Source organism: Tyto alba, unplaced genomic scaffold (genome assembly GCF_018691265.1).
Source record: "Tyto alba isolate M040663 unplaced genomic scaffold, T.alba_DEE_v4.0 Super-Scaffold_29, whole genome shotgun sequence".
Classification (NCBI taxonomy): domain Eukaryota; kingdom Metazoa; phylum Chordata; class Aves; order Strigiformes; family Tytonidae; genus Tyto; species Tyto alba.
This window is the reverse complement of record NW_024881303.1, coordinates 9950929-9977590: the sequence shown is the minus strand read 5'-3', so window position 1 is coordinate 9977590 and position 26662 is coordinate 9950929. Positions and strand designations below refer to the sequence as shown.

The following is a 26662-nucleotide window of genomic DNA, read 5'->3' as shown; positions in this document are numbered from 1 at the left end:
TGGTTGGACGTGGCCGAGCCGGGGCTGGCTCCTGCCTGCCACGTGCACGTTAGTAGCAATCACAGCGAAGTTTTGCTCTTGTAAAATAATACAATCATGTTTATCTTACTGTTGAATGCTCTACCTGTCGCACACAGACCTTGGGCACCAAACCACAGACGGGCACAAGAAGACCCCAGGGATTTTTCAGTTAATGAGGCTGGGGCGTGAGGGTAGCCTTTAATTGAGGATGGTTGACATCCATTCCCACATTGCCCATTCCCAGCCCATTTTCATTGTAACCAAGTGTCCAAAAGGGGTTTCTCAGATCACCACTGCTTTTGAATGTTTTATTAGAGACTGAAGCCAGCACAGGATATTGAGTACTTCAGCAGCAAAGCAATACAGTGCGTGGTTGGCAGGGTTTAATACATCTGATTGTATTTCCAATTACGAGAAATGCACTGAAGCCAGTCCTGAGGCGGGCCAGAGAGCTCCGAGCGCCACAAATCTGGGCCATTTAGATACATTACGACTTCTCCTCCCACATGATTCATCTGGAGAGCAATTAAAGCCCTAGTAAAAATGTGTTCCCAATTAAAGAGTGAGACTGACTCTGAAGGATTAGATAAATTGAGGAGTAAATTTTGCAGTAGTGCAGGATTTGTATGAGCATCCCTTTTTTTGCTCACAGCAAGAAAAATCCTGTATGAACCAGTGGGAATGAAAAATCCTGTTGAAAAAATGCTCCAAAATCCATGGCATCCTTCCTTAAAGTAAATTCTAGCCTGGATCGGGGCTGGGGTTTTCAGAGCTCCACCTTACTGCTGTGCTGTTTGAGATGCAGCATCCCAAAGCAGAGCAACCAAAATCCTTCTTGAAGAGGCTGAACCCAAAGAGGGGCTAGACTGCAAATCGCTGGTACCTGCTGGCGGGGCCACTCAGCAGCGTCCCTGGGACTGCAGGGTTGGGGACCACGCTGTGCCGCGTCCCGGCTCCGGCAGCAGCCCTGCCCTGCCCGTTACCTCCACCCCGACGCAGCCACCGAGGCCGAAGCTGCAAATCCCTCCTGTGTGCACAGGCCTCACTCTGATCCCTCTGAAGCCGCTACAGGCTTCACGCGGTGGCTCCTAACAGCTTCAAACAACCGTATTAATCTGTGACAGCCTCCCCTGCCAAAGCGCGCAGGGCAGCGAAGGCGCAGGGAGCACAGCAGGAGCTGTGCAGCCAGACTTTTATGGCCACAAAGGCCAAGTCACACCTGCTAACGGTTGTGAATAGACTTGCAGACAGCACCAGGTGTGCCGCTTCAACAGATTTCACAACTGGGTGTGCCTTTCATCTATGTATAGAGCCCCGGCGAGGGGATGAAGCACGCCAGGCAATTGTCCTAATTTAGCAAAAATCCCCTCTGTCCAATGGGCCGCCCAGCTCGGCCGGCACGTGTATTTCAGAAGCAATTATATCGGTTGCCCTTGGCCTGGCCCCGGCCGCGGCCCTGCGGGGAGCCGGGGAGCGCCGCTTTCATGGCTGGCGGGGAGGGATGGTAATGAGGGAGCGGGCGAAAAGGCGAGCGGCCGCCTGCCAGGGGAGCCGGCTGCCAGCAGCGCCGGGAGCATCCCCGCGCGCCCCATCCCCACGCCTGCCCCCGCCCGCCCCGCCGTGTCATTCAGCTCCTTTATTTAAAGTGTCGGCCTTTTAGAGGAGGCATTTCCATCGTGTCGCTGTTCAGTGACGATACCGTGAGACCTGGGAGTAGCTCAGGGCTTGTAGCTATTTTACAAACAAGGTAATAAACAACAGCAACAAACGCGGTCCGTGTACTTGCCAGGTGCTGGTGACGTCTCTTCTGCCACCTAACAGGGAGCCTGGCAGCGACACTACATTCGAGATTTTATCAATTCAGGCTTCATTGGAAGCCTGAATCATAATTTCAGGTTCATTAGATTACCTCTCTATCCCAAAGCCACATCATAAAGATGACAGAGATGCTAAGATTTGTTTCTTAAATGCAGACCACTCGATTGCACTCAGTAAAAGAAAGACATTGAGCTCATGGGGGTGGTGGGATGAGATCAGGTAAGAGTTTTGCAGGCTGGAGTCAGTATTCATTACCAGCAAATGAGGACCCTATTTTATTCTGAACTGTCTGCTCTTCATGGACGTATGTGTGGTGGCACGTCCAAAAGATGCATCTAAAACAGAGATGTGATTTCAAGCTTCCATTAGAAGCACTTTTTTCCTGCCTCGTCTTGGCCGATGTTTATTGCATTTGATCTAATTACAATCTTTGAAATGAGCCCTGATGAGAGAAGTGGCATCTGAATTGCTCTGGTTTTATTTTTATAATTACGACTCATCTATTCTGAAAAAAAGTTGGAGTCCTTTCTCCCACGTTTTCAAACCTTCCTAATTCCTTATGAAAATCCCCACCAAGATTAATAGGGATAAAGGAAAAGGATGAAGATATGTTTGTATTTAACACTGCAAAGCCAAACACCAGATACCACATCGCTTTATGTACAGCCTTCACTACACTGCATCACTGCTGTTTCTGTGGGAAACTCCTAAACTGTGGAAGCAAACCAAAGTAATCCCTTGACCATTTTGTTGCTGTTTGAGAATTACAAATCACGGCGATGGCTGGGCGGAGAGCAGGGCTGGCGTGTAGCATCCTTTGGGCTGTAAAGGCTTCAGAGCCACCGCAGTGCCCCCGGATTTTGTAGGTGTCTGCCCCGTAGACCCCCCGGGGAGGGACAGACTGGGAGATGGAGGCAATGCCGCTCAGCTTCTTGCCTGGCCTTCTGGATCATGAAGTGCTGGGGGACTGCCCAGCTCATGAAACTGCCCTCTTGTCGCAGTTATCTGGAAGAGAAATACCGATTACACAAAAAAAATCCCCCCGAGTGACGGGGAGCAGCCTCCTGCTGAGCAGCAGCGGCAGTTTGGGCCAGATATCGGCAAATCCGGCGCTGCCCTCGGCGCTCCCCCCCAACACGCGGACGTTCCTGGCGAGGGACTTCACGTTCACGGGACAGCCGCAGCGCCTTGGAGGGTGCAGAATATTGGCGAGCGTGTTCCCAAACGTACAGCTCAAAGGACGTGCAACCAAGGCACGACCGGCTGGCACCAGCTGCGCCACGCGCGCAGAGATTTTGGGACCTTCACCCTCCCCCTCGCTGGGAATGGCCGTGCGCTTTCCCCGGCAGCCCGTGGCGTGGTGGCACGGCAGGTCCGGCTCTGGCTGACCTGCCCCCCCCCCGGGGTGCTCTGAGGAGCCCAAACCGAATGCAAGGGCAGAGATTTGAAGGCAATTCCAGACGGACGAGTCACACCTTGACCACTCGTGGGTGAGAGCCACGGGCTCTCACCAAGGCCGTTAATGCAGCGCGAGAGCACCTTGGGAAGCACGGACTCCAGGTCCTGGATGCAGCAGGGGAGGGAATGTCTGGCTGGGGAAAGCTCTCAGCCTCATCAGAAGTGGAGTTTTGTCCATTTGCAAATCTGGTGCAAGCGGTATGAACACATACATAAATGCTGCTTTGAAAAGTTTCAAGCTCTGACCCCCTTCTACTACACCGATTTATTTTTCCAAATTACTGCATTATACAGCAAAAAAGGCTTCTGACATGTATACACACACACACTTATTAGGTTGACACTAAACAGATCAACAAGCCACTGTGTAATAATTCTGACAGAATCAAACAGATACTTTCGTAACTACAGCCTGGAATAAAAGTCATTATTTATTATGCATATTGTAGTAGTTCGTAAAGGCCTCAGCAGCAATCAGGACACGTACTAGACACCATAAAGATGAAGAGCAGTGGAGATCCTGCCCTAAAACACCTTCCAATGTAAAGACATCGGACAGACAGAATTCATTTGCTCTCCATGATAACTTGGCCCTTGACTCACCACAGACCAGGCACAGTTCAACGCGAATGTGCCTGAACTTTCACAGGAGTGTCTGACTCCCACAGACGAAGGTTTCTCTTTCTTCAGTGGCTTTCCTCCCTGTCAGCAGGAGAACCAGTAAGTACCAGTTCTAAAAGCATTTAAAAATAAAATTATTTATTTATACACCTATTTAGATATGCAGTGATTTTAAATCAGTCACTGGACAACATCAGGCATCTGTACTGCATTTATTCCAGCTGCTCTATGAAAGTTTGTATATTCGCTGTGCTCATCTTCTAAACATACTTAGTACCTCAGTAATCCTAGAAGCACATATAATGTAGGCATGTTAATTAAGTCAGTGAATAACATAAACCAGTGTATAATTAAATTGCCAGACTTGATTCTCTTTCATTCATGCTCTTAACAGTTTCACATGACAAATAGTCCACCTCTAAACTACACTGATAGAACAAGTAATATATGTTCTAATTAGACCACTTTATTAAATCAAATTGTGTTGCTCAGTACATCTGTGCAGGTAGCACAGGCTTCAATGTAACCTGCACAAATGATACAATCTCTCAATAAAGCACTTCTGATCATTAGATTTCAAGGAGCGTTATCCGAGAGGTTAAGTCCCATTCTTTCCATTTGGGTGATAAGGAACCTGAGACCACGGAACACCTCAGAGAAATCACTTGTATTAGTCACCTCAGGGTCAAATTAAAAGAATTTGGCCTCTCAAGTGCCGCTCTAGAGGACAAAGTTTGATCTAATTAATCAAGTATTACCCATAGAACAAACAAAGCAGCATGTGTTCCAGTGGAAGCCCCCATCATTCAGCCCTCTACCACATCACTGCTGCTCGGCATTATAGCGGGAACAAACAGAAGCACATAATCTTACAGCTGGTCTATTGTCAATATGACACGTTAGCAGAAGGATTTACAGACATGTTTGCTTATGAAATAGAGGCTTGCATGTTCAGAAATGCAGACACTTTCTCTGTACAGGAGCTACACACCACAGGGAAAGCTGCTCCCTGAAAGCTGTGCAGAACTCAGGAACGTACTTAGGATGTCTGTGACTGTTAAGGTTTGCTGCCTCTCTCCCCCACCTCCCCCCTCCGAAATATCAGAAACTACAGTGAATACACAGCTGCCACTACGTACAGCCCACAGTGACAGGCTCCCACAGCAGCTGCACTGAGGTCCTGAGCAACTCTTCAAAATAGTGGTAGAGCAGTTCCATGAAAAAGAAGAGCTGGATGCGTTTACTTAGCCTTTGCGCAAAAATCAGCATTTGCTTCTCAGAGGCAAATCCTGGCCCCAGTGAAGCCAGTAAGTGTTTTGTTAATGATGTAAATTGGGTGAGGATTTTAATTCAGATTTTGCTTCCAAATTTATTTCAAGAAAGATTTGCTCTGTGAAAAGTTGAGTTCATCGAGGCAGGCAGATTTGAAGCAGGAAAGCTTTTCTTAAAATCATGGTGCTTTGACTTTATTTTTTTGGTAGCTTGGGTTCTATGTTGTTTTGGAACCACATGAAGCTGAAGATGACACCCATTGTCTTCGGGAGAGTCTCATCATAAGCAAACTTCATGGAATCTTCTAAAGGTATTTCTACAACTTCAATCAACTCTCCTTCTTCAGGCTGGCCACCTCCTTCACCAGCTCTCATCTGGTCTGTTACTTCTGCATAAAATAACGTCTGCCTAGAGCCTGTCACACCAACTCCAGACCTGGAAAAAAGCAGAGAGGAAACTGTTTTAGATCAAAAGAAGGTAGCTAGGATCTAGGAATGGAAACCTGGGTCCTTAACTTGTGTCACTAAACAACATCAAAATGCATGTCCTTACTCTCTGGTAATGTCACTTAGAACCTATAAATGCAATTTCATTAATACAGAAATTGATTGCCACTTTCATGCAGAAATACCAAGATTTTTGAATACACTTGCACATGAAATGGATCTGCAACTTTGGAAAAACGTTAGTTTGGGAGCAAATAAAAAAAAATAGTTTGGGAATTGGTGAACTGTTGTTCTACATATACTAAAGAAGATTTTTCAGCCGACCTTAGTGAGAGCTGGACTTCCCAATGACTCAGACATTTACAAACAACAGAATGAAGCTCCTCGGTGTATCCGTGTGCTATCATGCTACATTTGTTCACTTGTTTTTACACAAATATTTAGCTTTTGTATTCTTAAGAAGATTATGTCCTTTCACAGCTGGAGTCCTCTACTCACGGACTACATAGGTACAAGAACAGAAAGGCAGCCTGAGAGTCTTTCTTTGGCCTTCCTGAACTTTAGCCTTGACCCAAATGGACCACTGTAAGCACATGTGTATCTGAAGTAATTCAGTCTCCCTGCTAAATCTGCTACAGTGGATTTAGCTGAGGATATTTTAGATTATGTAGTCTTTCTTCAGCTAGACCACTTGCTGTGTATTATACTTCTGCTCTGTTAATCCTCTATTTCCTTAGGACTATTTCATTTAGGTATTATTAACTAAAGGATAAGTACATAATCCACTCATTTAGACCTTCCAAGAAAATATTCACATCATAATTGCAAATTCTTCATTTCACATGATTACAAGCAATTTTTCACATTGAATCTGGATCCAAAGTGCACTGAAACTATGAATGAGGCATTAGGGCAAGCTGAAAAATTAGCTTCCGTATTATTACGCATACAGATGACTCTAAGATTTGTAGCAGTGTTACGATCTTAGAGCGTATATCAATACTTACCCATTAGTCAACTACATCTTTCAGGTAATCCAGCATACATCACACCCCATAGCAGGAATTAATCATTTGTCTCTCAATTTACTAAGAACGTGGCAATTATTTTGTTTGGAGAATTAATAGTGGTTATTGAAGTTGGTTTCTTACATCAAAATACAGCCGTTTTTTAAATGCAGAATAGGGAGTGAACCAACAAATTATTTTCCTAAAATTACTTCTGATACATTCTGTGACTTTGGACAACATGTTTCACCCCTCCAGGATCATTCCTGTGTATCTAAGAAGAGAAACGTAACCATCTCCAGCACTTCCAGGAACTCTGAAGGCTGCCATGGGATTTGTTTCATTCTGGGCTCATCACTTTATTTCAGTGTCAGTAGTGGGTTTTTTGATACACAATTTAACCAACAAAACGTGCCCTACTAGGGTGCAGCAAGAGGCCAGACTAAGTTTTCCCTCTCTCTCCCACTTTCACCAAAGCACACGACCCACTTCCTCAGTCAATCGGGATCTGTATTTACTGCAGGACCTCGTTTCTGCAGCCCCTGTCCTTGGCATGTGTACGCTATTCTGACGACCATCAAGAGCCTGTTTGCCAGCAGAAGAGCCACCCAGGGCTGACCACCGTCCACAGACCGTATGTGAGACTGGCACCAGACGAAACGTCCCCCCAGGACCCCCCGTGCCACGCTCCCTCTCCCCTTCCCCGACGAGAAGCTGCCTGGGCGAGCAGAGCCGTTCCCCGGCCGTGCTGCCACCCGGCTCACCTCAGCTGGAGATCCAGCCGGCAGACAGCACAACACACACACAGCCCTTTGAAAGCAGCAGGACCTGCACACCGGGCCCACCAGGCTGGCTTAATCATTCCGATCTCGTAAGTGAGGTGGACTCATTTTTCATCAAGTTGCTATCAGCAACCAGCTCACAAAAGTGAGAATGCCACTTTTTAGGCTCATGTGCTATCAGTGCCCTTTCTGCCCTGAGGGTGATGGCACACTGTACTTGATTCCTTTCGTGTTAAAATACAGTATCTTTTTCTTGGTGTTATCAAGCAATAATATACAATGTTAAAAAGCAACACTGGAAATAAAATAATGATTAAGAGCAAACAGATCTATTTCACAACCCACCATGGCTGGCTATTTAAGCCTTCAGTGAACAGTCTCCCTCAGATTAGTCGCCTTGGTATCTGTCACCAACCCATGTGCTACCCCCTCCTCACTATCGCAGCCACGTCCATTAGAAGGTATGTATTTGTGCTAAAATAATAGATTCTTTGCTCAATTTTTGTTCCCTCTTTTCCTTCTTTTCTTGTGTGAGGAGGCAGAAAGGATTTTTTTTTTTCAATCAACTAAAGATGCAGATTTTTTTTTTCTCTATATATAGTGATTAATTATTCTTATTTTTTTTCTGTAAGAATTGCACTTTTAGTAATTAAATAAACATAGGAAAACTGGGGTTCAGATATTGTTTTTTAGTAATTGTTAAGAATAAAAAACAGGTTAATTTATACTGTAAAATTTGAAAGACAAAGAATGCAGCAGGCTATCCTCCACAGAGAGCATGAAAAAAACCAAGACTATGCATAATATATTTCACGTTCTGTTATTTCTGCCAAGTCTGAGCTTCATCTGAGGTGCCTCACCGGGAGAATGAAAATGATCCCAAATTGAGTATACCTATGTCCGCTTGATATTATGTAAAGGTTATATACAAAAACATAAAGACTTTATTTAAGAAGCCTTTCTATAAGAATGTTCTGACTTGATTATTTACAGCATAATCTCCTTCTGTATCACCTGTGACCATTCACTTATGAAATAGCTGCACAGAAGTTCACTTTCCACACATCTTTTCTTTAAAGTAAAGGAAAACTGTTTCCTGAGGTTCTGTACTGTAAGATTCAGTTTCTTGCCACTGTAGCTCAAATAGCATGGAGTGATTCCAATATGCTGTTATTTCATTGTACTTACTCGTATGATACTTCTATTAAATCAGTGTCTCTTCTTACGAACTAAATACGTCAAGAGTGGCTACTACACCGAATATACTTTAAAAGATGAAAGCACTGGACATTAAGGTCTTTCCTTTGTTATGATGCCTGTAGTTATGGCATTTCTTCAGGTATACTGGCATATAATTTGCCACAAAAATCAACAAACAATTTGCAGCAATACATATTCAAAGGAAGACATACCCACATGTTCATTCTTTCTTATTTGGTTATCCAACTTACCTTTCTCTGGTGCAACTTTGCCATGAGCTATACATTAAAAAGTAAGAAAAACTTCTAAATGAGCTAGAAATAAAATCATAGAGTGCTGGTATTAATACATTATTCTATTCTACTCTTTACCCCCTCAAAACCGCAGATTTAACATTTCTGAGACTACTTAGAATCCCTTCACTATTTCGACAGGTGACTTCAGAAACTATTGCATGATATTATTTATAAGCATATTCACTGCTTTTATTTATTGTCTAACTAAATGTCCATTTCAATGGTTTCAGGAAGAATATGAAAGATACAGGAATATACTTTAATTAAAAAAAGGGCATATTTCTTACTTTTTTTTTTTTTTAAATTTGATATTTCTTTCTCTAAATGTTCTGGTTTACTATGCCAGTTGATAATTTTTGCATGGGTCCACATGGCATGCCCTTTACTAAATTAAATATTCTCCATTATTGCTTACTGCTATCTTTCACAACATTTCCAGACTCATATATCAATGTACCCTGACTGTCCTTTAGAAAATTTCCCGAAAATCAATGCTATTGACATTTGTCTTACTACCTTTGCTTTTTATAGAAACCAAAAGTCACTTTGAAGCTGTTCTGAGCCTCCATCTAGTTTAAGCAATAAAGTGTTTTAACACATACCCTTAGAAAATTCGTCTACATTTCAGTGATTTTGGGTACTGGGTCCAGAGGAGGAAGAGAGCAGACAGGAAGAAGGTAGGTCAGACTGGTAAATGGGCAACAGACAGCTATTAAGTTTTCCGTATGCTTTCAGGTTTACCTGTCACTAGAATCTTCCGGTGCTTTTGCACAGTTACTTGCACTTTCTGAATATGTTTAAGGAATTCTGATGTGCCTTTAATCATGGTTATATTCCTTTTTCTGCCACCTTCTTCCTCTATCCCAAGTCTGTGACATATGTTTTTCCTTGCCCTAGTATTTCACATTACAAATATAATGGTTTTGCCATGGTCTGAAATTAGTCACCTATTAACAGATTACAGCTCTATTCATTAGCTTTGCATCTGTGGAAATCACAGGGGTCAGCACACCCGAACTGCAATTGATGAGTTTTACCCTGGGAAAACCACCTTCCCGATAAAGGTGTCTCCCCTTCCCAGTCCCAGAGAAGGCTGGTTTGGGGGAGGGCAAGCAGGGTCTGAACTCCCAGCACCAGCCCACGCTGAGACTTCAGGCTTCGGTCTCGCTCCGTGGGTTTAGCACCATGTTGCCCAGGCCAGGCACGTCGTGGCTCATACTGACCCAGACCTACTGAGCCTGGCCTGACCTAGCTGATTGCTCCTGATGTATTCCGCTGTGTCTGTACAGTGCTCGACTCTTATTTACAACTGTGGGACAAATGCAAATGATCTATACAAAACACAGCTCTGTTTTCCTTGTCTCTTTCCCGTGAGGATCAGTTTATATCAGTTTATCAGTTATAAATCTCTGAGAAGTTTACAGTTGTTTCAATTAACAGCTACATGGCTGACAAATACTGTCAAATCGTTAGGGCTTAAGCTCACAAACCTTGTAACAGAGAGAGATTTTTAAAAGCAAACGTCTATTAGCACTGAACTTCTAGCTTTGCTTCAGAGACAGTTAGAAACCTCCATTACCTTTGACAACAGCAAGTCCTAAGAATGTAAGCATGTCAAAGTGAGGATACCACAGTGGTATGGTTTTCGTCACAATAGGATCTTAAATGTAATTTTAACACATCAGAACAAGGTTGTATGCTATGTTCCCGTATTTCATTTTAAATAAAACACTCGAACACTGTGATTAAATCATGCTATGGCTTTCAAAGCTGTGGGCAACACACTTGTAGGCAACAGCACAGCGGAGCACCAGTTTCTGCAGAACGACTGCGAAGTGCTTCTCCTCCCCTCCTGCCCAGGGGTGGGACTGGCTGGCAGACCGAGGCTGTAACTAGAATATTTTCTGTGTACTTCCTTCTTAGACCAGGGAAAACACAAGAGACAGATTGTCACTCCAATCTGTTTTTGAAACATGGCAATAGCAGCTATCACAAAGACTTTGTTTAGCTCTTCTCTTTTATTAAACGCATGAGCAAACACACAGCACATGAAATAGAGCTCACAAAATGGGAATTGTCACTTGCCATATCTAAGTTCATAACCATAAAGATACATCACACACATTTTTTTTTTTTTATCACAAGAGCATAACAGTATCTCATTGCTTTTTTTAGGAAAAAACAAGTTTAGTAGTGCCTAAAAGCCACAAGTGAGACTGAGTCCACCTTACATGTTTGCGAGCGCTCAGTAACAGCGAGTTTCTTCTTCAAACCGAGTGTGTGCACACACGTGTGCATATATGCACACTCACACATTTGTAAGCAGGGTTGAAATTTAAAGTATGTACTCAAGATTAGCTTTGCCTTCTTCTCATGTCTGGGTGCTCATCTACAGCAGCCAGTTATTATATTTGCAATTATCACATTCATAAACATTACATTTTTAGTATGGAAGAACAAACATGTATGAGAAAATAAACAATATCTTATACTGTACTCCTCTGCTGCAACATGGGGAACTAATGAATTGACTTACCATTGTGAAAACTCTTAGTTTAACTCAGATTTCTGACATACAGCAATTAAAAGCTAAATTTCTCATCATTTCTTAGTATTTAACAAATATAAAATCTATAAACAATCAACATTCACCTGTTCCTATCAACACAGAAATATATTTTTTTGGTTTTAATCTGACATAGTTAACGTGAAAATTCCTAAATGCAATATACCCTTTTATAAGATGTAAGCCATCTGGATGCAAAATTTGCGTATACAGTGAATACATAATTCATGTTTACAAATAAATGCGAACAAATCTCTGTTATTTATGCTGAAATCAAGATCTATTTAGGCATGCAACATGTAAACTGATGAACAGAGACATGCAGCTCCTATTGTCACTTCTTAAGACCTTGGTACAGTTCTGACATTATAAGCAGCAGGTGCAGGGAAAAAAGCAGAGAAGTAATTAACATAAAATTATATTACATTATGCCATCACCCAACAGGTGTACTAGCAGGTGATCTTTCTAATTATAATGCACTCCAACATTTTCAAGGCTATTATTCTTTCTACATAATAACCTGAGTGAATACAAACCATTTTTACCTCACTGCACAGAGGCTAACAGCCATATCACAGTAATTGGAACATCCAATATTAATTCTCTGAATGCTCTTCTTTGTTATGTACTTTTGGAAAAAAATCAAATGTAGGAAGATTAAAGTAAGTACCTATGTTAATATAGTTAGGCCCTTAAACTAATCCATCTGATTTTTTTGCAGCGGGGCTGGGAACCTGCACCTCCTATTGTATCCAACTCATAGCCAAGAGTTTATTACCACCTCTGGGAGAAAATAAAGGAGGAATGAAGGGATTTATCCTGATGCACTGAGGTGTTATTTAAGTCCAAATAATTTTATAAATATTCTTCAAGAGGACCAAAATTTTCAAGAACTAAAAGAAAATACTGTAAGTTCCAATAGCAATAATAACATCTTTAGCAACAACACTGTATTTCTCTGTCCCTGCCTTGTAAGGAGACAAGGCTCAAGGAAGATAGCTGGAAATACTTCAACCTAAGAAACTAACTCACAGCTGAATTTCACAAGGGATTCAAACTGAAAACTGTTGGGATACCATGACAGATAGAAGATTTGTTATATCTGATATATTAGTAAGCCCAAAGTAATTAATTCACTTACAAAACTTTGAATTTAGGGGAAAAACAGAAAAAAATAAAAAAAAAAAAAAAAAAGGAGGGAAGCTCACATTTCTTTTGAAGCTTTTAAAAACGAACAATTTAACTGGCAACCATTTTCATGAAGCCTCGTCTAACAATTATACTAATATAGTATTAGCTTAATTTTATTGTTGAGCTAAATGGTTCCTTTATACCCACTGCATCTCCCATCTGTGCCATTTTTGACTGTACATATAGTTGATGAGAACTCAACACACCAGTAGGCATCAAAACTTTCAGGAAGCCTCCAAAAGTGGATTAGCTGCTGCCAGAATAGAGAAGAAACTTTTTGTAATACCAAAATTAGGTTACTTATTGTATGCCAAGCACAAAAGTAGCACTTTGTATAGCCACCATGAGAAAAGGAAACTTACCACACAGGCTGCAAACAATACAGATTTTTTTCACAATGATTCCTGCCTCTATCTACACAGCAAAATGAACCATTTGCATTTAAATTCACCTTCTGGTATTTCTGATATTTCTGATTCTTCAAAGTTTGATTCCTCTGACCTCCAGTCAAGTCTCTCTTAATATGTTTGTCTTTCTCGTTATTAGCCCCCAAACTGGTCTCCTTCATTCTCCCATGCCATACTGCCCTCCTGCTGCTAGAACAACTTGTTTCAAAGACTCTTACTCAGCTAGCGTAAACTCCCCAACTCCTGGCTTCTTTCCTGATTACTCACTGACTTCACAGCTACTCTGGATCATTCAAGGTAATTAAGTCTGAGATCTGCATAATTCAGTGCGTGACTTCTATCTGATGAGTAGCATGTCACAGGAGCTTTGATAGGATCTTAAGAATAGGGTCCAACAGCTTATTTGTATGTGTTTTTGAAATATCTGTAGCAGTACTGTAGTTAACCTTTTCTGGTTAGCTGAGAAATATTAAAACCCCCCCCCCCCCCCCAAACCACTGTTGCAGGCCCTGATAATAAATGAGGAAAAAAAAAATGTTATCTTCAGATTAGCTCCAGTCTTTACTGCTCCCACTGCTTGAGAACAGAGCAAAGTTCTGCTTGAATACAGTCTAAGTACTTTCTTCATTTCATTACAAAATTCTTCTCCACCACAATGAATGTACTTTCCCTCAGTCCATTTAGTTCTCAGCCCATGTTTTGTCTCTGCATTGTTCCTTCATCTCTTCTTCCTCTTTTTCTAGTTGAGGATTTTCTATTCCATTTTTCTACCTAGTCTAAGTTCACCCTAGGGACTGTCCATGCCCTCCCCTTCTTCGTTAGCCACAGAACTGTATTGACCTCCCTAGGCAAAACCGTTTCTCCCTTTACATTTGATGTGCCTTCTGTTTCCCATGGCCTTCTGTCAGGCCTGCTTTTATTCCAGTCAGGCGATTTCCTTCTTATGACCATGATTCCAGAAAGGGGTGTCATCAGGAATACAAGACAACTCCTTGCTTTCAGACCAAAGGGTGTGATGACACAGAAACCCTTGTTTGTTTGTATGAAAGCCTCTTCATCGTGCACAGTACCCTGAGTTTTTATCTAGAAAAATCTAATAGCTTTAACTCAGTAATTATTAATGATAGTTATCTAAATATTTTAATGTGGTTTTATTTACATCAAGAAAGGAGCAACAGCTAACAGATTTGTCGGGAATATATCAAGTGCAGTCAAACAAATATCAGCTATAATAGGATAACGGGTCTTGTGGATGGGAGCAGCAGCACAAACAATATCACTTTAGTTTATCAAGGCTTTGAATGCTATCTAATGTGACAGTTTCATTAAGAAGTTAGGAGATCATGATACACTTAGAAATTGAAAAAACTGTGAAATAGGTGCAAAACTAGTATGAAAACGGTCCTCATGGAATGCATATCACTGTCAAATTGGAAATACAAACTAAATAGGATTCCACCAGGGACCATACTCCACTCAGTATAATAATTCAGTATTACGTCTTAGGACTTGTATGTTGAAATACAGACTGCAGGTAGCAAAGCTGAGATAGATTAATTCTAAGAAGCTATAGACGAACATTAGAACTCAAAATCATCCCAACAAGTTGGAGAAATGGTCTGAAAGAATAGGATGCAATTCAGTACAGGACGCATTTCAGTAAAGGCAAGTTCAAGGCTCTGTGTTCAGGCAGCAATAACAAAGATTGCAAATGCAGACAGGAGGTGAATGACAGTGCAGTACTGCTGCAGAAAATGGTTCTGAGAGAGGGGAGGAATTATGAACCATAAGTCAACAACATAATGCCACTGAAAAAAGGCAAACGTCATACTACAGCATATAAGCAAAATCATCTGTAAGCCTAGGGAAATAATGCTTCTATCTGAGACTGGTAAAGCCCCTGCTAAAATACTGTGCTCCACTTTGGACACTATGTTTTTAAGAAATATGCAGACCAGATGGAGAGAAGGCAGAGGACAGCAGAAGGAATGATCATACATCTAGAATACGTGGTCTAAAGATAAAGCTTAAATCAACTAAGATAGTTATGCACAGGCAAAAATAAAATAAAGGGGAGACATATTCAAACAAGTATGTGGAAGGTGCAGAAGTACTTCATGTCCACTGGGAACAGGGTAGTTAAGTCTCAGGCTTGAAATAAAGACAGGGAAATTTAGACAAGACATGAGGAAAAACTTGCTCATGGTACAGATAGTTAGACGCTTCAGACAGAATAATGAAACCATCCAAGAAAGCCTATGAAATGATCAGATTTTAGAGAAAGCACAGATGCACATTTGTCAGAAGTGAATCCAGCTGAGCCTGATCTTCGGAAGAGGAGCAGTCTAGATGAGATCCTCCCAAAATTCCTCCCAGTTCTGTTTTCTAAGGCTTCTCTCTGACCTGATGCACTGGATCAATAAATACTATAGAGCAATTGTTAAATGGATCATTGAGAGGGCAGATAATAGAAGAAGCGCATGAGGTATTGTAATTATTAATGGCATGCACATGCATTAATGTAACACTTTATGTCAGTGCTTTGTATTGACAATCACAGCATAAAACAGCAGCATAAACCATTTGGAAAAACCTGTTACACTTAGGAAAAACCCAGGAATTCTTATATGTAAGATAGCCATTACAGAAAAAATGTCCTTAGCAGACCGTAGGGGAATCAATTATTTCCTGTCTTTGCATCAAATCCTCAAGCATCAGACAGCTATGCCAGTCTTTGTCTGAAGGAAGAACAGGACACTCTTAATAGGAAGACCATAACATTTAGAATAAATTCAAATACAGAGCACAGTAAGTCCAACAAAAGAAACTGTAAAATACCGTCTTTGATGATTCAACCTTTCACAGGAACCTAAAAAAGTAAATACTATACAGGCCTTTCTGACTTCAGCATGGATCTCCGTGGGCAGAAAGCTGTGCCCACATAGACAAAGCAGGATTGGGGGATTAACATATTAAGTGCCCTTTGCATGGGTCTCAACAGAGGAAACTCCAATTGTGCACTCTCTTTGCAGGTCAGTGCAATTAAAAAAAAAAAAAAAAAAAATGTCAACTGAAAGCACAACCACCTATAAGATACATTTATCAACCAAAAAACATATGGTGTTTTAGCCAGATGTAAATCACTAAAGTTGAGTCAAACTTCTACACTGAAACTACAAACTTCTACAGCTACAGAAATTATATTCTACTTTTTCTGTTTTGTGTTTGTATACACATATATACGTACATATACCTGTGTATGTATTTGCATGATATAGCCTGTCAGTGTCATCCAACCTCTGAAATCCTATAGACAGCTTTTGCTCATAAATCTAGAAGGTACTTTTTCTTTCAGTAGAACAAACCCTTAATCTATGTTTAAGGAGTTGTAAAAGACAGCTCCTGTGATTCACCCCCTCCCCTCAACAGAAGCACTGCTTGTTAATCCAGCAGGAAATAACATTTGCCAGGATTGACAGCTGTGGATTTGTATTCAATTCCCAAATTAAAAACCAATGACAGGGCCTAGTTCAACGGAGATGTCAAGGAAAATAAAGAAAGTAAAAAACCTGCTGCTTTCTCTGTAAAATACAAACATACCTACATTTTGGATAACAACACTAAAAGCTGGGAAGGAGATATAATGGGATTAAAGCGGTGTGCAAAGTTTCTCCTGAGGGTTTTCTTTTGTTTTGTTTGTTTGGTTGGTTGTTTTTTTTCCCCCTCCAACAACTCACATTCTGTATTTTTCCTCTTACATATGAAGCTTTCCTCTTACTCCTAATACATGTTTTAAAACATGTTAAAATCTATTTCAATAACTATTCGTAAACCCTGCAAAAACTATAGTGTAAAAATTTTCATAGTCAAATCATCAAAATCTTCATATATAATATTATTTCTTGTCCAAATCAAAGAAGGCTTAATTACGGCCAAAATATTATGAAGAGATCTAATGACACACGTTCTCATGCTTCTGCAAAATTGTGTTAATGGTAAATCAGAGTCCACCTTGGGCATCTTCTACTGTTAATCAGAATAATATGAATCAGAGATGGAAAACACCTGACACAGTAAAGCTGGGCTGTTTTCTAGTGTTGTAACAAACTGCTCTGAAGAGCCCAATTCAGCTTTTCCCAGTTCTAACAGTCTTTGAAATAAATTACAATAGTAACATTCTTACTGTGAATTAAATCCCGTAATTATGAGTTTATAATTCCTTAAATCTCTGTAAACACTCCTCTCACTTGCTGAAAATCACACCTTTCATATACTTTCAGATGTCCATGTTCCTCCAACACACTGATTAAATAAAGGAACAGGGAACATTAATTTACATGCAGGCCACTTCAGCAATCTGTGAAACAACAAAATTAAAAGTGCTTTAACTTACTGATATTTACCTGTAAGAAGTGATCCTCCTTAGGTCTGTAACAGAAACATGATAGCCACACTCTTCTAAGACTTCCCCACATGCAATTTCTTCTAAAGAAAGGTCTGGTTTGTCTACAATGCCAGCACAGAGTTCATAGGTCACTCCTACCGCAGCAGGTAAGGGATCCTCTAGACGAGGGAAGTTCTCATTGTCCTGATTCTGAAAGACTTGAGGGTGATGCCTTTCTATTTCACACATGTAAACAGCTTTATAAAAATAAACAAAACAAAAACAAAACACAAAAGAAATAAGGGAGTGTGTGTTAGTTCATTCATATTAAATAGAAACAAAAAGATGGTAAACAAATTTTGCCTGGAAATTGATAACCATCAGAGTCCTTGAGAGTAACAAGGAATTCAGCTGTGTTATCTGTTAAAATTAGGACACACTGAAATTGGAATTTTAGAGAACAAAAGTTCTTATTTCTGTAACATTATTCTTTAACTCTATTTGTGCTCGTATCATTTAGAATGAATTCATGCACACCTTAAAAGAAATAAAAATAAAAGAAGGAAGCTAGTTCATCCAAGAAGTCTAAGTCCCAGAAGAGCCATACAGCTTCCATTTGTTGGGCAATGCGGATATCAGGATTTAATTTAAACTATGCAGTTATCTTCCAGGAAAGTTGGGTTGCACATTATGTACCATGTGCACAATGATGAGTCTTTCAGCCTGTCAACTCAGCTGTTATTTAGAAAGGGTATGAAAAGCATGTATGCTTGTTTGAGGGAAAAAAAAAAAAAAATCCTCTTTTGAGCATACAGCTCCTTGCACAGATTCCTGTGTGGAGTCTGAAAAAGACTTCTTGAATTAATCTACAAACAGCTGCCACTGTAATGCACTCCTAAAGAAAGTGCAAATGCCAGATTTTAGTCCTTATTTAAGCAAAACCTCTCACTGATGTCAACAGAAATTTTGCCAGAGTAAGAACTGCAGGATGGGATGTTAACACACAAAGAATTACTACTGACAATTCCAGACTATTGTAACTTTAATTTACAGGTATAATCCCACTTGTTTCTTCTTTGAAATGTCTTTAATTTCTTTGAATTTCTTGCATTTCTTTGAATGTCTATCCCCTTGCTTTTCATGAAAGATTACCATGAGGGTGTTATAAAACACCCTGAATAAAACTAATTTAAAATTTGAAATTATTTTTATTCCATGCATATTTCATATGCACATAAAATGGTTTTCAAATGACCTTATCTTTTATTTCCCATTCTAATCTTGCAGAACTGGTATATAAAAGAGTTCAAGTTTAATGGACAACTTTGTGTTCTTTCAGTTACTGGATTTAGCTTATTATTTCTTAAAACTGTGATATACAATAAGGTCTCTACAGAAATGTTGTCGCATAGAAGAAAATACCACAGTGACTTCTCAAGCGCTTGGTCTCCGAGGAAGAGTCTACACCCCAGACATTTGTGCCCAGGCTCCTTCTGCAACGCTCCTCACGACACCTCGCAAGTGCAGTGTAGCAAGATCAGCACTTGAAAGGGAGATGTCTGGATCAGCCTATTGTCCCAAACCCATCTTTCTCCAGAAGTTAAAACTTTCAAAGCTGGTTGTAGTAGGTATATCTAGGCCTTTGGGATTCAAATAGTTAAGGAAAGGAGCCTCCATTTCTTACTTGAAAGACATGACTAGAGCTCAGTTTTCTTTTTAAAATGCAGCTTGAAGGCAGCAAAAAAAAATATTCCATGCAGACTTTGAGGGACAGATCCTTGAAGGGTGTCTGCTGTCATTATTCCAAAAACTTCTAAAAGCTATGACAATTATCATAAATGACAACTACTTCCAAGATCTCTCTGAGATGAGCCAAATACTCTTAAGGTTTTATTGGTTTTTTTTAGTATAGACATATCCGTATCAGTAAATACAAAAAGGAACAACACATGCATCCCACTAAAGGACTTGGGCATCAAAACAGGATGCAGGTAAGAGTGTGGGGTACAGAAATATGAAACTGTGATTAAAGTAACTCTCTGTTACAAGTCTGTCGAATCCCTGAAACCCATCCTGTCATTGCAGCAGGCACCTGCTGGTCTCCTCCCTCAGTGCAACTGGGCTCCACGTAGATCAAAACCTACATTCCCAGAAGGACCTAATCCAGCAGTCCTCTCCAGAGCCAAGTCCTGCAATATGACAACACTTAAAACCCAGTAACAGCTTTTCTCTGTAGATAAGGAAGAAAAGCTGTAACAGCCACATCTGTAAGAGAGTCTAAATATTAGAGCATTCACCAAGGAGTTGGAGTATGAATTCAGTGTCACCAGGCTCGCAATGGTTCAAACTCAATTTATCTCTCATAGATAAGCAAAGCCTAGAAAACCAGGCTGCCTGCTAATCTCAGGGAAGAGAGGAGTGCCCCATACCTCTCGTGAAGGTGCAAAATTGACTGCACAAGCGATGCACCAGGGGAGATAAAGTACCAGATGGAAAAGCACTCTGTGGCCTATTGGCTAGGGCACACTCTTCTAAGGGAAACCTGTGGCTCTCCTCTTCCTCATCACAGGCTGTCAGTTTATTGCAAATGCACAAAGAGTTTGGAAAGCAGAAACTAGAAGAAAAAGCTCAGCTCCCAGCCCAGTCACCCACCCACTAGTTCCCGTGTCTGAGTGCTCTCCAGTTTTCTGATGGTGTATGCTATTTCGGTCAGAAACTGCCTCTTCATCATCACTGGGCAGCTTCCTCCATCATCAGATGTACACATGCAATGAGTGGCAGCACAGTGAGGACTCAAACAACCTTCTAGTGCTCATTAAATTTCTTGACTAATTACCCCAGAGCCACTCAGCTGTAAGAAGTCTCAGAGAGGAAACTCCAGTAGAACTGATGCACTTGCCTTCCTTTCTGCAAATCTGGGACAAAAGATAGATGGCTCAACCAAATTCACCAAATAAGATCATAACTGTTATTCAAAACAGACTTGTTAGATGACTCGTACAGGGACTCGTTTGCTGTCCCTAAAGAGAAGAAAACAACAGTACAGACTGAGGGGTTAGTGGAGTTTAGCTGACTGTGGAACGTGCTAGCTTTTCTTTAAACTTCTGATTTCTCTTTGATTGCATCAGTGTTTCATACCTCCTGAAACAGAACATGGCTTATGATTCCAATTTTGATACTGTTTATTTTAAGTCAATGCAAAACCAAACATCACAATCCATTGTAAGGTCATTATACTTACAGTGACAAAAACCAGGGCACATGTTCACAGCTATTAACCCCAGCCTTTCCCAGGAGTATTTTTATTATATTTGAAAATGTGCGGTCAACTGTCTACCAAAATGAGCATTGCCCAAGACCTCTGACAGTCACTCACGGGTGAGGAACTAATATGGAAACGTGGATATACGCATAACTTTCTTCTCTCTGTTCCTTCCAAATGTGTGATTTTATGATCATTCAAGATGATCTAAGTCCACACTACACTGAAAAACATGGTCCTGTCTGCCTCACCCTAGTCGGGTGCTCCTGCCATGTCTCAAGCCAGCATGAACTCTTTCAGGTCAGTCGGATAAACTGCCTAATCTGCAAAATTTTCTCTTTTCAGCCATATAAGACCTCTGTTGTGGCTGCATAAGGGCTGGTGCTGCCAAAGGGAGCAGGGTGGGAATGTACGTACAGGGAGGGATGACTGCCTTTACAAGCAGCACAGACTTCAGTGGGAAAACCTGCTCATGACACCACACCCTAAGGGAAGGCAAGCACATGTGTCAACCAGCACATGTGCAGGGGACGTGCCGGGTAAGTGAGCGGCAGCTGTTTGCTCACAAGTAACAAGCCATCACCTTCCTGGTGGGACCCTGACAGGAGCTAGCAGTGAGAAAAGTCTCAGCCTTTATTTTTGCTTTGTGGAACAGGCACCAAGGCAGACAATAACCATGGAATGGAAATATAATTATATATTATATATATATAAAATAATAATAATAATTACTGATGTGAGTAGTGTCAGGGCATGGTTGCAATCACTGAACTGCTGTGACTGACTGCTGTCCCGAAGGCCAGGTTTCTGAGCAGCTCCAGCCTCTGGAACAGTTGAACTCCAAGAACAGTCCGATCTTGATACTTCCATACAGACTGTGTAATGAACATGTCACTGTTCAGTACATATATATATGCACATATATGAAGGCTTTTGCCCAAGATTGCCTCAAAGACAGCAACAGCTATATGAGCCATTTTATTCAGCTGGCAAATGAAAGACATTGGATTATTAATAAACACTTTATAAGAGTTAATATAGTGTTTCATGAGAAGTATGCACTGTCAGTATAACAGTGCTGCACATCACTGAGGAGCCCGTCAATCACTGTCAGTAAGAACGGACAGCATGACACCACCCTAGAAAGTTTCCTATAAAGTCTACCATGAACCGTCTTCAAATGGTCTCTTAGCAACAGTCAGTGAAGTATCTTGTGATTTTTTTAATTAACATGCAGAGAATATGCATTTCATTTTTAACTTCCAGAAAATAAATATTGCTTTGAATTAAAATAAGATACAAAAACTCAGAAAAAAATTAACCTAAATTCATAATAATAACTGGTAAAATGAAGCTGTCCACATATTGATGAAAAAGCATACAGTCCTGAATTCCTCTCATTTTAAATTCCAAAGGAATAGTATAAACCAAAAAAAAAAAAAAAAAATAAAAATTGTGCTTCTGCACAGAAGTTGCCTACTAAATACTAGATAGGTCAAGGAGGAACTTCAAATAAAATCAATCTATTGCATGATCATTGTAGAAATAAAAGCAATCTACTGCATGAACATTGCAGAGCTGTTTGTAAATTCATCCAAGAGGACAAGCCCAAAAGTAAAATGTAAGGCTACCCTGATCATTCGTTTCATCTGTAATGGAAATTTCCCTGGTTAGAAATTCTGACCAAATGAAAAGGGTGGGCTATCATACAAAGAAACAGAATATAGAACAAAGATTTTATCACCACAGATGTGCCAACTTTTAACTGCTAAACCCTTAAAAGCTTGCTTCACTAGAGAGCAAAAGTAAATCTAAAAAAAGAGGATTACCTGGGCGGAACTGCTTCACCACAACAAAGCACTGCCGAGAAATATTAAAGATCAGGATTGACACACTGAGGAAGAAGATAAAACACAAAAGATCAGTGCTTTATGAAGGATTAATGCAGAACTATTAAACTTACATCTTGTGAATTTAATTTTAACTACATAAATACATAGAAGATCTATTACTAAAGCCACAATGCAACAAGATCCTTGTCCAAAATCCATCAAGAGAGATAGATAATGGGTCATGTTCCCAAAGCCTGTAACAATTTACCCCAAATTAAGTCACTTTTGTCTCCTGCCACACAAAGTAAGCCACCAATCAATTCCTTCTTCCCAACAGGAAAAGAAAAAAAGAAAAGAAGTCCAACTCTAGGACCATTGGTAGTAGATAGTAATAACAAGAAACAAACTATCCTTAAATATAAAAACATTCTTTTCGCTTGTATCAGCCCCAGATTAGGATAGTCTAACTTTTTAGGCACAGTCTAATTTCAGTCTGAGCCAGCGTACCTCCTATGTGTGGCTACTTGCTGAGCTTGGGCCTTGAAACAGACATTGTCCAAGTCCAGTTCTGTACAAATTTAAACCAGAAGCAGTTTTAACTGCTACCACATTCAGTTATTTAAAAGTCACGTTTTAATCTTGCCCCCGTCCTCTTTGGTTGTTTGAAATACATGTCACAGGGAAGCCTGGCAGGCGGAATATTTGGAGATGCTCTGAGAAGTGTGGAGTACTGATGTTCTCTGATCACTTAAATCACTCTCAGATTTTACAAGTTAAAAAAAAATCAGGCAAAAGTCTCTCTCCTCAGTTGGTAGCCCATTAAAACCTGCAAAACCAAGTGTGTATTTTGCTCATTACCATGGTAGCATTCTCTCATTTGTTATGCCTCACTGTATGCAATTGGAAAGTTAATTCATTATTCTATGAATTCTACAATAGATTAGACTAACAATGGCATATTTGCAGAGTTGAGTCAAACTTTCAACTTTCCGTGTAAGAGAGCTGTATATTTATTTTCACTATTTGATTTTATAATGAAGTCTCAAGCTGCCAGAGAAACTGCTATTTGATGATTATTAAAAATAATGTTAATGTTTATTATAATAATATATAAAAACCAAAACAGAAGGGAGAAGTCCAGATGTTAACATTTATATTCATAGTTGCTATTCTCAAAGACCCGTACTGCATATTGATGGCTTCCTGCCCCAGGAGATGTCATTTGCAGGCAATTTTAAACCAAAGGCTTCAGCCTTCAGAGAGGCTGGAGGAGAATATTCACCCTGTCTACTGACAAGAGGGTTCTTTCTGACCAAACGCTAGAGGATCTGGGAGTTATGGTATAAGTTGCTAGAAGAAATTAAGTTAAAGCACTGCCTACAATGTTTTTAAGTTTACTTAAGTATTACTCTTTCATCTTCCCCTTCCCACCCTGCCTGCATGACTGTTCCCCTCCCCAAAGCAGTACTGTCTGAGGGTAGACATTGCACTGAATAAAAGGAGAAAAGGAATTACTGCTACTGAACCTTTGGTTTTTGTCCATGGGTCTAAGGACGTGCATTGCCTGCAACTGGAGACAGCAGCAGTCTAAAGCTGAGGTTAAAGAAAAGAGACGACTTCCTAAAGCATAGGGTTGCCCTTCACCTTTCTTTACATCCACCACCTCAGGCCCAATCTTTCACTTGGCTTGCCTTCTTCAGCATGTCTCATTAAATAAATCATACCAACTCATTAAAAATGGCTCAGCTATTAGACGTTATTTTTTCCTAAGAGTCAATCACTTGAGATTTTTATGGAACAGATGGGAAAATTAAAAACAATCTGTCAGAATTAAGGAACAAGATCAAATTAAGCTGGAAAGGAGTAGCAGCAAGTTATTACAATTGTCTGCTTCTCACACCATCTTGAGATGAGAGGGTACAGAAACGGCACAAATCTGTAGAACTTTCTATTTAATTACTTCTAATTTTCTGAGAGACTGACAAACAATTTTGAACATAAATTTACATTTTTTAACAAACCACAACATGCAAGTTCTAGTATTTCTTGCCAGAGTTGGAGAGTCATGGAGGAGAAAGTTCAGAATTACACCTTCTTAGGAAGAATGCAACATTAGAAATGCCATTTGGTATCTCTTATTCCACAAGAAACAACATAACATGAAATATTTCCATAGGTCACCAGGTCTGTAACTTCTGAAAACCCATCTGAAGCTACGTGCAGGACAGTTTTCTGAATATTACAGAAAGTTAGGGCAAGACTGTTCAACTGATCTAAGTGGAGGATCCCCTGAGCCACTGCTTTCAATAGGTTTCCTTATTGCTGCAGCAACTCCAATATGTGGGTTCAGCTGTTTCCTGAAAAAGGCAGGAGTCCTAGGAAAGAATTTAATCTTAGCTAGACACTGAAGGTCTTAACATAGCAATGTGCCTATGTCCCAAAGAGGAGCACAAGACCACTTTTTTATTTTTTATGAAAGAAAACAATCCTCAGATGTAAAAGGATCATGATGGATCCAAAACTTGCCTCCATACGTTAAAAATAAGCTGTAACATGTCTGCACAAATGAAACACTGTCTCAGCTTAGACCTGCCAACCTTTTTCATTTTGGGTTGCAGACTGGTACTTTTTTACCATATTCCACAGTTGTATGTCTTTGCTGGCTATTCCTCCAGCAGCTGACACTCAGGGAAATTGCTGGTGTAAGAGGAGAGGTCATTAATGCAAATGCAATGCCGCTGAGACACAGATCTGCACCTGGGACCCAACGAGCCCCCAGCACAACTGCCGCACACAGGTATCACGTTCGGTACCTGCCACTGCTTCTGCAGGCAAGAGGTGGCCAAGAAGAAAACTCTTCAAAACGTGCTGTGTGTGTCATTCTGGAGCTATAATTTGCTTCTGTAAGACATGGATCACCTTGGACCAATGAAGAAGACTCCTCTTCTGCACTGCATCCGTCGGTGGCCACTTTAGGGACTATGACCAGACAGAAGGACAACATATGAAGAGATGACACAGGTTTTTACAGTGTCTTCCAGGGCCGGTGAAGACCACAGGCCTGCTCAGGCTTCAGCCCAAGCCCTCCTTGCCTTCCCCCTGCAGTAGCTCCTGCTTACTTTATACATACAATAAATCACTACTCTAATTACAGGAGACATTTTCCCAAAGAAAGCATGCATATAAACAGGTTACTGTGCAACAATGTAGGATACTGTTTTTCCTATAAATATAGGAACAATTAGGGTAGCCTTAAAATATTTTAAGAAATATGTGTACCTAAAATGTCAGAAAAGACATAGCTAGAAAGACCAGCTAAACTGTACTTGAGCTTTTATTGTACTCAAGTTTGCAGTTAAAAGTGTGCCGGGTCTTGGTATCTAACACAATGTTTTCTCAAAGGGATTCCAACTATTCAGTCAAGGATCTCATGTAGCATTTAACCGTTCAAACTTCAAAGAAAACCCTTACTGAAATAGGTAAGTATTTGGATTTTCTAATGGACGTTTGGCTTCTCTAAAATGTCTAAGTCAACAGGCAGAAATTACATACAACTGATCCATGGGCATCTGCAACACAGGAGCCCAGAATCTTAATTCTTCCTCCACCTTTAAGACTCTCATTGAAAGAGAAAACATCTACCTGAATACAACCTTTACAGTTGAAAACACCTCTTATAAGAGTTTAGAAAAGTACTCCCTGTGTGCCATTGGCCTAGAAAAATGTTTTCATTTTTTTTCTTTCCCCCAACATAATACAGCCTGTATTTATTGAACTCAAAGTAAGAGATGCTTTAGGACATTCCAGAAGAGCAGACATTTATATCAAAATACTACGGCAACTTCACACACTCAGACCTGAAAAAGGAAGGTGATGTTTCTAGGAGCAGTGCAAAAAACCACAGCATTTGACCACAGCAGTTATGAGCTAGGGGACAGATGAAAACTGACATCCTGTTAAAATGTGGACACATATGGAGGGACAGAAACTCAATTTGTTTGAAATACATCCTAGCAATTAAGATCAGCAAATAAGATTTGCCATAGGTAGAAGAACATGTATTTCTAGAGCTCAAATACTTGAAGGAAGATTTTGGGG

At 40.5% G+C, this 26662-nt stretch overlaps 1 protein-coding gene across 1 annotated transcript in view; it reads right to left on the bottom strand.

The window, feature by feature from the left end:
• Window positions 1-3520: 3520 nt before the first annotated feature.
• NUDT14 (nudix hydrolase 14) overlaps window positions 3521-26662 on the bottom strand; it is a 63510-nt gene continuing 40368 nt past the window's right edge. The window contains exons 3-5 of the mRNA XM_042799144.1: window positions 22562-22626; window positions 17490-17727; window positions 3521-5625 (exon numbers count right to left, since the gene is read on the bottom strand). Of these exons, the coding sequence (XP_042655078.1) occupies window positions 5385-5625; window positions 17490-17727; window positions 22562-22626 (544 nt within the window). The 3' untranslated portion in view covers window positions 3521-5384. The remainder of the gene's footprint in view (window positions 5626-17489; window positions 17728-22561; window positions 22627-26662) is intronic.